Below are 14193 nucleotides of genomic sequence, written 5' to 3' on the forward strand. Positions count from 1 at the left end.
CTGTACCGTGACATTTTGCCATCTGTGCTGTTTTTATGTATCATTCTTATCTTTTTTTGTTTCGTTTTGTGTTTTGTTGTATAGTCTGTTGTGCGAAGAAAAATTGTTCTATGTTCACTTTATTTCAGGTATAGCTGGAAATTTTGTCTTAAAATGTGTTGTTCTTGATGCTTATTCGTTTGGATTTTAACTCTCTAAATTACCTGTGAAATCTTTGTAGCTGCAGAAAAACCTGATGCACCATCTTTACTAAAGCATAAAGGTAAAATGCCTCCAGTGGAAGAAGACAAGACTGAGTCAAATGTGTTAAAGAAGATATCAGTTGAGAAACATGCACATATAAAAGAGAGACTAAGTCCTAAAGAGACAGTTCTGGACGTTCAGATGGTAGAGCCATTTGAGTTAAAAACTTTGCTGGAAACTGCTGGTGGATTATTAAAATCAGAACGATGTGAGCAGGAGCAAGTAATTCTTAAATATTTTGTGCTGCCTCCTGAAGGAGAGGAGCTAGAAATGACTCATTTAATTTCAAGGACTCCTACCCCTACAGGTGAGACAAAAGAAGTTGCAATGGGTCATGTTACTTACGAAAAGAATGAACCACTACTAGTTGATGAGGAATTGCAATTGATCTGTATATCGTCTGAACATGAGGAAACTGTTTGCAGAGAAGAAAAGAGGGATGAAGCTAAACTGGCTGTTCATGAGGAAGGTGATATAGAGAGAGTCTCTGACAAGTCCAGGCTTCTTCAGGAAAGAGAGATTCCTGCATATGAAAAAGGAGGGGAAAACGAATCAACTTATGTACCTAGTCTTATACCCAGAGGTCCTTTTGATCCCAGAGACAAGAAGAGATTTGTAAGAACAGAGAGAAAATCGAACATAAGTTTGCAACATGAGGAACCTCCCATTAAGGATAAAACCTCATTTGTGAAGACTGTCACACAAGCAGAAATATCTGGTAATCCTCTGCTTACCGGTGAAGAAAAGAGAGGAGAATTTACTCTAGAGAAATCAGAAATTACCCCTGGAGAATCCGTGAAGGACCGTGGTATGCAGAAGAATGCTCAACAGGTGAAGAAATCTGGTACGACAGTAGCTGAAATTCCTATGTATAAGACTCTTAATAAAGAAGCAAAGAAAATGGAAATTGTTCAAGATCATGAGAAAGATGAGAAAAGGGACTTTACATCATTGAATCTACATCCCTTAGAACTGTCTGATGAGACTACTGAACCAGCACTGAAAGAAGACCTAGAACACCTCAATGAAGAAAATGTAGTCTCTAGAGTAAAAGCTCACAGAGACTTTGAACAGTATGTTCGTTATCCGCAAGTAGTGGACATGAAAACAGGAGAAAAATATTCTGCAGAGGAAGAACCCATTGAACTTCATTATGAGGAGGGTTTAGAATCACTGTTGACTGAGAAAGCACTACTAAGTGATAAAAAACCAGGCAGAAGGATTATATCAGAGAAGAAAGACAAAACTATTTTCAGCAGCCCATTAAAAAAAGACAAATTTAGACAATCAAATGCCCCTGAAGAGCTGCCCATGGGAAAACAAGAATTTGATACAGAGATTATAGGTGAAGGAATGGAAAGAGAAGTTTCCATAGGAGAACATGAAAAGGGAGTTGGAGATGAAATAGCTAACAGAAATGAGTCAGCAAAGAAAGTTCCTATTCAGCCACCAAGGAATCAAGATAAAAAACTATTTCAAAAGCTTCATACCACTCCATATGAAAGTGAAAAAGCTCTGGATGTCAAAAGCAGCAAAATTAAAACTGAAGAAAAGAAAGCTCCTCTGACTGTAGAAGAAGTGAAGCTTACTGGAGGAGCGCTTCAAGAGATAGAAGGTATATCAGATGAAAAAACAGCATCTGAAAATGACTTTGGAAAAAGCACATCTGTTACTAAGGGAAAAGAGAAGGAAATGCTTCCAGGCAGAATGACATCAGGTAAAGGAATCCCTGAAAGCAGAGAAATCACTTACTCCTCCAGCATAGGTAAGATAATCACTCCCAAGAAAGTGGAAGGAGGGAAGGAGTACTGGAAATCAGAACCTGCTCATGTGACTGAGCAGGTCAGTAGCCTTTTGAGTGGTGACAGGAATTTGGATGCATCTGGTGAATCACATCAAGTTCTGGATGTTCCTGTTAAGCCTCATGCAAAGCGAGGTGAGGAAGACTACTGCCAAATTCTTCCACAAAGTGCTTGTACTATTTGCTTCAAGAGAAAGTACCATTTGCCATTGCAGTGTTTGTTCGTTAACACCATTCACATTTCCATCCACTCTATTGGCATTCAGCCACTCTTTACATGTTTGTCTTACTTGTATGTACGTATCTCTGTGCTGTTTATGTTCACTGTCTGAACATCACGCTTTTGTAAGACTGTATAAATCATGTTGCGTGCCATTGTCTTCTCAAAAATACTTGCACATTTTTTCTAGCGTTCATTTTTCCATCTACTGCAATAAAATCTATCCTGCATTTCATTCATATCATTCTGACATTACAAGTATACACTACATTTTGTTTCACAAATCATGATAAGAAGCAGCATAGTGTGGCAAATGTTTTCAGAAGTTGTAGATGGGTCATCACAAATTGGACAACTTATGGAACATCCCTCAGTTGTGAGAATATCGCATTGTCCTGAAATGTATTTAATTTATACAACCTATTTTTGTTGTCTCCATTTAGTAAGTGTGTGTGCTTTTTCTCAAATAACACATAATTTGTAACAGGTACTTCAACTGTTTTGATTGACAATTTGGTACTGATCAAGATCCTAATTGCAAGTGAAGTGTTAGGAAATGGCAGAATTTTACAGGACAATAAATTGAGGCATTCGGAGCTCCTAAGCTGCCTTTTGGTCTCCAGTGCTGAATATATCTTTCCCATTCTCAAAGATACTTAGCTTTCATTCAGATATAGACAGGATAAGCTATATAAATATATATGTCTATATATTTCCCTTCCATGTGTTCATAACAAAGGGAAGAGAAAACATTTTTTGTAAAATAAAATTATCTTAATTTAATATGCATGTTTATTTAACTCCATTCCTAATAATATTGCTGTTCTTCTTCAGAGGCCAAGCCAACAAAAGAAGAAACTCCAAAGGGTATCAGCCCAGTCAAAGGTAAGAATGATTACTAAATGGCTATGATTGCTATTGTTTTACAATCCTGAACTCAAATTATAAATAATGCTTTGAGCAAAAAAAAATATCACTATTCAGCAATCTTCTAAATTAGACTACCCAGCAAAGATTGTTTATAGTGTGTTGGAAGATCTGTTGTTTTTGCCTGAGCAACAGTAGTTAATAGGCATACTTTCAATGAAAATGTCTTTAAAATTTTTGTTGATTCAGCCATTGATAATATCAGTTAACCTGCATGCTTTTCTCAATAGCTGGACGTTACCAGAACATTAGACAGAACCAAACTTGACTATTGTATGAATGTAGTTAGAGATTATACAGCCTTCCAACAAAGCTATATCAAGCGAGCAAGGCTATGCCTCTACTTTCAGGGCACAACTAGTCTGTTGGAAGCAAAGAGGAGATGGAGGAAGAGCTACTTAAACACCTTTGATTCTCTACAAATCAGATTATTCTGAAGTTTACGCCCAATTTATCTCAAAATATCTGCCTTCAAATTCTATAGATAAATGCATGATTCTGTTATTCCATGTTTTGGTTTGAATAGATGAGATTTCGTGATCTTGTAACTAGTACAGTCACACTTTTTTCAGTTCATCTAATATTAATTCAAAAATTTAACACTAGTTACTGGCTCTATTGAAATTCCATTAAGTCCATAGGGTTCTGCAATATTATACAATGCATGATTGAAGCAAGTGGATCAGAAACCAGTTCCAGTTTGGAATTGCAGAAAACTTATAAGAAAAGTAGAATAAAACAAATAATTTGTTTCTGATTCTGAATTACAGCCAAGAAGACACCTTCACCAGCAGATGCAGAAAGGAGGAAACTCAGGCCAGGTAGCGGTGGTGAAAAACCTCCTGAAGAGCCTCCATTCACTTATCAACTCAAGGCTGTGCCACTGAAGTTTGTCAAGGAGATGAAAGATATAGTGCTGAAAGAAGCAGAATCTGTTGGGTCTTCTGCAATCTTTGAAGTCCTTATATCACCATCCACTGCAATTACCAGCTGGATGAAAGATGGAAGTAACATCCGAGAGAGCCCAAAGCACAAGTTTATTGCTGATGGCAAAGATAGGAAACTGCATATCATTGATGTCCAGCTGTCAGATGCTGGTGAATATACTTGTGTACTACGACTAGGGAACAAAGAGAAGACCTCTACTGCCAAACTCATTGTTGAAGGTAATCCCACTTCAGATCTGTCAGTAATTTAAAGGCTAACTCCTACTAAAGCTTATGAATTTACAGTGATAAATACATATTTTAGTTTTCATCAATAACTACAAAGTTTGATTTAGCACGTAAGGTATTCTTCATCATGCCATACAAATGAGAGAAATCAAAATAATGTGTTTCCCTCAGAACTCCCGGTACGATTTGTGAAAACACTTGAAGAAGAAGTCACTGTGATTAAAGGCCAGCCACTGTACTTGACCTGTGAGCTTAATAAAGAAAGAAGTGTGGTCTGGAGAAGGGATGGGAAAATCATCAAAGACAAGCCTGGGAAATTTGCTCTGGGTATTATTGGTTTGTCACATTCCCTCACCATCACTGATTCAGATGATTCTGATGCTGGCACCTACACTGTTACCGTGGAAGATACTGAGCTCTCATGCTCATCTTGTGTTAAGGTAGTAGGTAAGCAATCAAAATAATCTTCTCTTTTCTCTATGGCTCTTTTAAAATCAGTATTTCACCCATAGCATTGCAATATAGACTTATAGGTAGCACTTCTGCAGCTATTAAATGCTTGCTGTAATATAAAATCTCTAAGTCCTCTTTCTTCTGTTTATGATTCATCTATTTATTTTAAAAGTCTTATAACCTATATTTCTGTGCAACTTCTTGTAATGCAGAAGTGATAAGAGACTGGCTAGTAAAACCTATAAGAGACCAGCACGTAAAGCCAAAAGGAACAGCTACTTTTACCTGTGACATTGTCAAGGATACACCAAACATTAAATGGTTTAAAGGCGATGAGGAAATTCCTGCTGAACCAACTGACAAGACAGAAATCTTGAAAGAAGGAAACAAAATTTTCCTGAAAATTAAGAATGCTGGCCCTGCTGATATTGGAGAATATTCAGTAGAAATTGAAGGTCGCAGATACCCAGCTAAACTGACTCTTGGTGGTAAGGATTTTCTTATTTTCAGTGTTTAATCACCTTATATGTTAAAAATTCCAAAATCTCTAAACAAAAATTAAAATGGTAGTTTGAGTTCTTGTAAAGCTTTATCAAAACTTGACTTAATTACATATCTGCTAATTTGTGCATTCTAGAACGTGAAGTTGAACTTCTCAAGCCATTAGAGGATGTTACAGTTTACGAGAAAGAAACAGCAAACTTCGATACAGAAATATCGGAAGAAGATATTCCTGGTGAATGGAAGCTGAAAGGTGAAATCCTGCGACCTTCACCTGTAAGCATCCTTGAATATAACAACATAGCTTACTTAAAATTAAACACTATGAGCAGGTTCACTTAAGTTTTTATGATAAAATTTTTGCAGACATGCCACTCTTACTCAGTCCAGAATGTAGAAAGACTAAACATTTTGGTGATCAAAAAAATGTGGTTCTCAAAGTAAGGATTATATGCCTTAAGGCTATCTTTTGAACTGCTTATTTTTTTAAAAGATAATGGTATATTATTCAGATGATAATAGGTATAATTTATGTACATCACAGGGAACAATATATTTAAAAGGGTAGAAGGCTGAATAAATGCACTTTATTTTTTTAATTGTCATTTTTTAGTAAGTTAATTTTTTGAGAAATAATTCCAGTCTTTCTGACTCTACAGTTATCAAATGTTAGTGGAATTTCTTTATTTAAAATGTCTGGAAGTAATGCATTTGCATAATATTTACTAAAGTCTGTCATCCCTGCAGACATGTGAAATCAAAGCTGAAGGAGGAAAACGCTTCCTAACTTTGCACAAGGTCAAGTTAGAGCAAGCTGGTGAAGTCCTTTACCAAGCACTTAATGCAGTTACTACAGCTATCCTGACGGTGAAAGGTACAATGCGCTGTGAAACGAAACACAACATCAACTTTTCAGAAGTTCTGAGCACGGATACAAATAATGTGTTCTGTTTTGTTTCTAGAAATTGAACTGGACTTTGCTGTTCCCCTAAAAGATGTCACTGTCCCTGAGAAACGCCAAGCAAGATTTGAATGTGTCCTTACCAGAGAAGCCAACGTTATATGGTCTAAAGGCACTGATATACTGAAGATTGGAGAAAAGTTTGACATCATTGCAGATGGAAAGAAACATATTCTTGTAATCAATGATTCTCAGTTTGATGATGAAGGAGAATACACTGCTGAAGTTGAAGGCAAGAAGAGCACCGCAAGACTGTTTGTTGAAGGCAAGTAATTTATGAACAAAATGTTACAAAATTATGTATATATAACGCATGTATAGAATCACATTAGCTTTTTTTTTTCTGTTGATACTTATGCGTGCTTTATTTTCACCCTACAGGTGTGAGGCTGAAGTTCATCTCACCTCTACAGGATCAAACAGTGAAAGAAGGAGAAACAGCTCACTTTCAGTTTGAGCTTTCTCATGAAGACATGCCAGTGAAATGGTACAAAAATGATAAGAGACTCCATACAAGCAGAACTGTTTTTATTACTTCAGAAGGAAAAGTTCATAAACTAGAAATGAGAGAAGTAACACTTGATGATATCTCTGAAATCAAAGCTGTAGTCAAGGACATGAACACACAAGCAAACCTCAAAGTCTTAGGTAATTCCTTAAATATAAAATACACTATATCATAACTACAAGCAATGTTTTTATGTAGAGAGTGGCAAAATAATACATTTGTATCACTAATTTAATGTTTTGTATTCAATATCCCTTTTATAGAGGCTGATCCATACTTCACTGTGAGATTGCAAGACTACAGTGCTCTGGAGAAAGATGATGTTACTCTGCAGTGTGAGCTTAGCAAAGATGTCCCAGTAAAATGGTACAAAGATGGTGAAGAACTAGTTGCTTCAAGCAGAATTTCCATAAAAACAGATGGCGTGCGCCGTATCCTAACAATCAAGAAGGCTGCAGAGGGTGACAAGGGTGTTTATGAGTGCAGCTGTGAAACGGACAAGACAAACTGTAACATTGGCATTGAGCGTAAGTCATCATACCTTGGCTAAGGGAGCGTACTGAAGCCTTTGTAAAACAAAGTTGATAGAAGCTAATAGTTATGTAGTTGAAATATATAAATTAACAATTACCAAGTATATAAAGAAGAGACAATATATATATAAATGGCTGTTGTAAAGACAGTGATTCTCATTTTTGCATCTGTCCATTTACAGTCAGGAAAAAAAAAAAAAGCTTAATTAAATATAGCATATCTGACTTAATTATGAAGAAAAATATTCTTGCTGAAAATAACTAAACTTTCAGACATATTGTAGAAAGATGTTATAGACAGCCCAACACTGTATTTTTAAAAAAGAGGTAACATCAGTAGTAGTATTTGAATTCTGTAGAGAAGGGCTAAGGAGAGAGTTGAGATCCTTTTCAGTCCTACGTTTGCTATGTTACAAAATAAGTAAGAAAATGTGAACTTTTTTTTTTCCTTTCAGCTCGCTTAATTAAAGTGGAGCGCCCGCTGTATGGAGTGGAAGTATTTGTTGGTGAAACAGCACGTTTTGAAATTGAGATTTCTGAGCCTGATGTCCACCCAATATGGAAACTGAAGGGAGAGACCCTAACGCCTTCACCTGTGAGACTGCTGCTTTATTCTCAGACAATAATTTATGCTAGGAAAACATATTTGATTATAAAGTTTGCTGAGTAGTTTCTTGGAATACCTATATTTCAGGGATTCTTTTTTCGTTATTACCAGGAATGTGAAATCATTGAAGATGGGAAGAAGCATATTCTCATCCTTCATAACTGCAAACTAGATATGACTGGAGAAGTGTCTTTCCAAGCTGCTAATGCTAAAAGTGCTGCCAATCTGAAAGTGAAAGGTAAGGCTTGCACTTTGTCAAAACGTGTATCTCAGGGCACTAGAACAAATCTAGCGGTAGCAATTTCTATATAAATTACTGCTGAGCTGAAAGTACTCTTCTTTGATTTCAGAATTGCCTCTCATCTTCATTACTCCACTAAGTGATGTGAAGGTCTTTGAGAAGGATGAAGCCAAGTTTGAATGTGAAGTGTCCAGAGAGCCCAAGACTTTCCGCTGGTTAAAAGGAACACAAGAGATCACTTCTGATGAAAGATTTGAAATAATTTCGGATGGGACAAAGCATGCTCTGATTATTAAATCTGTTGCATTTGATGATGAGGCTAAATATATGTTTGAAGCTGAAGATAAAAGAACAAGTGCCAAGCTAATTATTGAAGGTTTGTTTGCCTTTATAGGAAAGAGTTGTGACATAGTTGTTCTTGAACTGTTTTTATTCATAGTATTTTTACTAATGAAATATTTTATTGACATAGGTATTCGCCTGAAATTCATTACTCCTCTCAAGGATGTAACAAAAAAGGAGCGAGAAACTGCAGTGTTCACAGTGGAACTCTCTCATGAAAATATCCCCGTTATCTGGTTCAAGAATGACCAACGGTTACATACCAGTAAAGTGGTTTCAATGACAGATGATGGCAAATTTCATACACTCACGATCAAAGATCTTACTATTGATGATACTTCTCAGATTAGAGTGGAAGCTATGGGCAAATCCTCAGAAGCTAAACTCACTGTTCTGGGTAAGCATACCCAAAAAGATTTTATATGATATATTATTATCAGAAGAGTCTTCCTAATGAAAAATCAGAAGGTCTTGTAATGTGTTTGGTTTGGCAAGGGTTGGGTTTTTGTGGTTTTTTTTTTCTATCTAAACCTATTCTACAGTGTTTTACAATTTGCTTGTCTTCCACTGGGCTTCATTTACCCTTCACAAGGGATGATTAAAATAACTTTGAGCTTTCATCTAGGTGTGGCAAAATTAGCTATAAAATACTACTTATATGGTGCTCTGAAGCTCCTAAAAAGAGCTAAATCATTTTGTCAGCAATACGAGTAATACACTGAAATGCTTCTTAGATATTTGTTTTTTCTTTTTGCAGGAAACTATGCAATAATAATTAGGACTATATTTTATTGCTCTTAGAAGGCATAAACAGGAAATGTATTTACGGTAAGAATCATTGTCCTTTCACTTGCAGAGGGAGACCCTTACTTCACTGGGAAGCTTCAGGATTACACAGCTGTAGAGAAAGATGAAGTGATTTTACAGTGTGAAATCAGCAAAGCAGATGCCCCAGTGAAATGGATGAAGGATGGCAAACCAATTACTCCATCAAAGAATGTTGTTATTAAGGCTGATGGTAAAAAGAGAATACTTATACTGAAGAAAGCTTTGAAGAAAGACATTGGACAGTATACTTGTGATTGTGGTACCGATCAAACCTCTGCTAACCTCAATATTGAAGGTAGGGCTGGGTTGCTATGTCAAAGTAGTCTGTTGGGATCCACTACAGACCGACAGAATCAATCTTTCTTTTTTTCTTTCCGCTCTCCAGACAGAGATATTGAAATCATCCGTCCGCTATACAGTGTGGAGGTGATTGAGACAGAGACTGCCCGTTTTGATATTGAAATATCTGAGGAAGGTGTCCATGGCAATTGGAAGCTAAAAGGAGAACCCCTGACTGAATCACCTGTAAGCATATGTTTTAGGTTCTTTCTTATATGTTACTTAATAATTTTACATGTAGCTGGAATGTGAGGGAGAAGCAGAGTTGCAGAAATTAAGTGAAAATTCATTCCACTTTCAGTAAGGGTAACTGTTGTAAAAATAGTGTAATTTTCAGTAATAACTTTAAAAATGTAGTAGAAATCAGTACAAAATATCATATGAAATAGCTAAATAGTAAGTGATTTTACATAAATACACTCTCTATTGCCAGTTCCTAAAAATCAAAATGCAGAGACCTTATCAAGTTCTGTTAAATGTGATAGCATTTGAAAATATGAACTTTAGATTCTGTGGGTTTTTTTGTTTGTTTGTTTTGAGTTATGTTTGTTATAAATAGATGTAGATCGCATTTTCATACTCTTCGCTATTGCTGTGACAGCTAAAAATTATTTAAAATGGTATATGGCTTAATTAAATATTATTAACTCCTTACTGGTAAGATCTGGAAGTTTAAAAAAAAAGTACAGTCATGACAGGAAATAATTTGGCAATGTTTGATGTTACAGTGCAGATGTGAATAATCAAAATGATCAAAAGTTCCATGAAAGTCAGTGTCTGGATGAAAGAAACCTTCTCAAGAACAGATCACAAAGGAAGCTTACCTTACCATTTTCTATTTATCTCTGGCTTTCTGATTGGTCTGCATATGAATGTATTGGCTAATCCATCAGCACATACATGCCACTCTCATAAATACACTGCCTCTTGCACTTTTTCCAGTTTGCACTAGAAAGGAGGGAAAAAAAAAAGGGAGCAGACTATGAATGAATGTTTATGGAGTATGTTAGGGGCAGTGGGCCTGAGTTTTCTGAGTGTAGGAGAAAATAACAGATGCATGGTCTGAGGAGAAGTATGGGCTGATCTGCTGAGGAACACAAACAAGGTACTGGAAAAAATCATTTCACTTTTCTTTTTGAAGGACTGTGAAATCAAGGAGGAAGGCAAAAAGCACTTTCTTACCTTGTACAATGTACGTTTAGATCAAGCTGGGGGAGTAGATTTCCAAGCAGCAAATGCCAAATCTGGTGCTCACCTTCGAGTGAAACGTAAGTATCTTTGGAACACTTATGAACGTATGAATGTTTTATGTACTCAGAACTTCTTTAGTATGAGTGGACAAATCTGTATATTGTAATCTACCCAAGCCAATTATTTCTAGAACAAGTAGCTCAAGCTACCCTTTTTATCCTTTAATTAAAAAATGTTGATATTTAGTTAGTTATTATTAGTTATTATTAGTATTTAGCTAGTATATTATTATAGTTATTTAGTTATAGTATATATAGTATAGTATTATAGTTTAGTTAGTATATTATTATAGTTATTATTGGTATTTAGTTAGTTATAACACTGGATATAGTTTATTTATATAGGTGTAGAAAAAGTAAAAAGATGGCTGTGAATGCTTCTTCATGATCTGGCATCGTGTAGTTATGAAATCAAAGTATCACAGCATCAGGCTTTGCAGCATTAAAATATCACGTTAACCTGAGAAGATGGGATCACAGTGATATTTGGAGATAGGGTTAAGATCGTGATGGACAGGGACAGACCACATGGTTGAAGACCACTTGTTTCCTACTCCAATCCTAGCCCTCGCTATTTTGGAAAACACATGCCTTATCTAGCAAGAGGCATGCAAGGCTTGGCAGAGAGACAGATGCACAGCAGCTTTCCTGCTGACCTTGTTCAATTTAAAGAAGCGTGCTCTGCAAATAGGAAATTTTTGGTCACTAGCCCTTCCCCTAAAAACCCAGGGTGGCCCCTTCTATTTAGAGAATTAAAAGAGCGGCACTGCAATGTCTGTCTCTCTTGAGGGAAGCCACCATGGAGATTAGTACATAAGGGCAGCAGTTCTCTCTTGGGTAGAAGTGACTAATCTGAAAATGATGTCGTCTTCTTACCAAGCTCGAGTAATAGGCTTGCTGAGACCTCTCAAGGATGTAACAGTGACAGCTGGGGAATCTGCAACTTTTGATTGTGAACTCTCTTATGAGGGAATCCCAGTAGAGTGGTACCTGCAAGGAAAGAAACTGGAGCCCAGTGATAAGGTAGGGAGACTAAACTTTATTTTTCCTTGTGTTTCTTCGTCCTTCTTCACTTTCACCTCTCTTCCACTTTTTTATTTATTATTTATATACATATATTTTTTAATTTACTTTCTGCTAATAGAGATAGTAAGACATAGCACTGCTGTTGTGATGAATGGCAACTTCTCACCGACTCAGAATGGAATATTTTACCTGGAAAAGGAGAATGTGGAATACTAAAAGTATGTTTTGTACAAAGGGAAGCTAAGACTTCAGTTCCTGATTCTGTGCAAGATGCTGTTGCAGGGATGATGAATTATTTTTCCTCTGGTTAATTGTAGCTAGTGTGAGAGTTTTGAAAGGCGCTTTCAGGAAATGTTTCTTCTCTTGAATGCTGAGTTGCAGTCCAATTCTGCATATAAGGGGATTAAGAGGATTCAAATTCCATTTCAGGCATTTGTTCTGGCACTCAAGATAACTTTCTGAACAGATTTGCTTGTCCAGCACTTCTCACTAACTATTTTTAACCCTTCATCAAGTGCTGGCTCTTAACTTTGAGATCTGAGCGGTCTGGAATGTAGCCAGTTTAACATTTAAAGTTAATGGAGGGGGGAGATTAATGTAGGAAGCGTAAAATAAAATAGGTATGGCTGGTTTTAAGACTACTTTTTTTTTACGTTAGCTCTTCTACATGAGAAGGAATGAGAATATAAATGGAGATGTAAATCTCAGACAAAACAATCCTTCAAGGGATCATAGAATGTAGCAAAGTTTCAGAACCTGTAGTTATGCTCCTAATGATACTTCAGTATATATTTTTTACTTTTAAATGTAGTTTTAACAGATTGTATTCAGTTTTGGGACATAGATCTTCCTGAGCTTTACCAAATTTGCTTAAGTGAAATCTAAATCATTAAAACATATAGAAATAAGATAAGAAAACAATTATCAGAGGAGTGACAATCCAACTTACTATATTTATGAACAGATAGGTGCAAAATTGAAACTCAACAGATGGGACATTTAGTAAACCAAAGTGATCACTTCTGAGTTTAGAAATAAAAATGTGGAAAACTATTAATCACTGCTATGGCTTGGTATTTATTACTGCCTGGCAAGTTATCACAAACTTGATATTTTTAAATGATCCTTTCAATTACTTGAGAAAATTCTAGATTTTTATTCAGCTTGCATATCTACTTAAAACTGTCATTTTTCTTCAGCTGAAATTTGTGAAGGAAAGTTTATGTAGAGGTAGCTAATGAAAATGCATGATTACCAAGAATTTTCAACTGTAAATGAACAGTGATATTTTTTTCAGGCAAAATTTTCTACAAAATTTAATAATAGAAAGTCAAACTAGCACTTGAAAAAGAGTGTGTGTGGGGGGGGGAGACCAAGCTGCTTTATATTTCTGTACAGTTTTTTACTTCAGATGTAGACAGAAGTGATAGCATAAGCATAAACATAAAATTTCTGTTTTTTGTAAGTGAAAAGACAAAACATAAATGATTCTCAAAATCCTCAGAAGATTTTTATTTTGAGCTATATTTATCATATGTATAAGGAAATTATCTGAGCTTCATTTAGAAGGATACAAAAAAAATCTGTAGACAATAGGAAAAAAAAAAAAGCTATTTCATTAAATGTTCCTCAAATCTTTGTTGTAGATACTTACAAAAGTATTTTTTTATGTACTTTATAAGGTTGTCACACGTGCTGAAGGGAGAGTTCACACACTTATTCTTAGAGATGTCAAGTTAACAGATGCCGGAGAAGTGTCACTGGCTGCAAAAGATTTCAGAACTCAGGCAAATCTTTTTGTGAAAGGTAAGTCAGTCATTTTAATTATACCATAGCCAGTGTTAACGGACCATTCATGTTTCACCCCACAAAAGGATGTCAGCATACACCATATATCAAATTAGAAGGCTCATATATACAACATTAGAATGGTAAATACATTTCCTTACTAAAAATACCCCTTTAAAATCTTGATGTTTCATGGAAGAGTTGAGAAAATGATGAAATAGTGAAATAGTGAAAATGTGACAGATGTGGGAGATCAATCAGTTCTTTAGGGTTTCTACAGCTTCACTGCAGATTTGAACGTTCAAGTGGCCTCAGTATGACACACCAATACCATACCTAGTTAAGACTTGCTTTTAGTCTTTCAAGTATCTGGAAAACTATGAAAAAAAACCCTTCAGCAGAGAAGTTCAAGAGTGCTGTTGATTGTTCAATTTTAAAAAAAAAAAAAAA

General features: G+C 35.8%; 1 protein-coding gene across 1 annotated transcript in view; it reads left to right on the forward strand.

The window, feature by feature from the left end:
* The window catches only part of LOC122162068 (titin-like), a 236491-nt gene that overhangs the window by 132514 nt on the left and 89784 nt on the right, over window positions 1-14193 (forward strand). The window contains exons 161-178 of the mRNA XM_042821962.1: window positions 3099-3149; window positions 3962-4357; window positions 4538-4813; window positions 5032-5307; window positions 5457-5596; window positions 6068-6194; window positions 6283-6546; window positions 6663-6929; window positions 7053-7316; window positions 7778-7917; window positions 8041-8167; window positions 8280-8546; window positions 8643-8909; window positions 9369-9635; window positions 9726-9865; window positions 10821-10947; window positions 11810-11952; window positions 13638-13761. Coding sequence (XP_042677896.1) covers window positions 3099-3149; window positions 3962-4357; window positions 4538-4813; window positions 5032-5307; window positions 5457-5596; window positions 6068-6194; window positions 6283-6546; window positions 6663-6929; window positions 7053-7316; window positions 7778-7917; window positions 8041-8167; window positions 8280-8546; window positions 8643-8909; window positions 9369-9635; window positions 9726-9865; window positions 10821-10947; window positions 11810-11952; window positions 13638-13761 — 3663 coding nt within the window. The remainder of the gene's footprint in view (window positions 1-3098; window positions 3150-3961; window positions 4358-4537; window positions 4814-5031; window positions 5308-5456; window positions 5597-6067; window positions 6195-6282; window positions 6547-6662; window positions 6930-7052; window positions 7317-7777; window positions 7918-8040; window positions 8168-8279; window positions 8547-8642; window positions 8910-9368; window positions 9636-9725; window positions 9866-10820; window positions 10948-11809; window positions 11953-13637; window positions 13762-14193) is intronic.

The sequence above is a fragment of the Centrocercus urophasianus genome, unplaced genomic scaffold (assembly GCF_019232065.1).
Source record: "Centrocercus urophasianus isolate 14NV4802_14NV808 unplaced genomic scaffold, USGS_Curo_1.0 seq_20, whole genome shotgun sequence".
In the NCBI taxonomy this organism is placed as follows: Eukaryota; Metazoa; Chordata; class Aves; order Galliformes; family Phasianidae; genus Centrocercus; species Centrocercus urophasianus.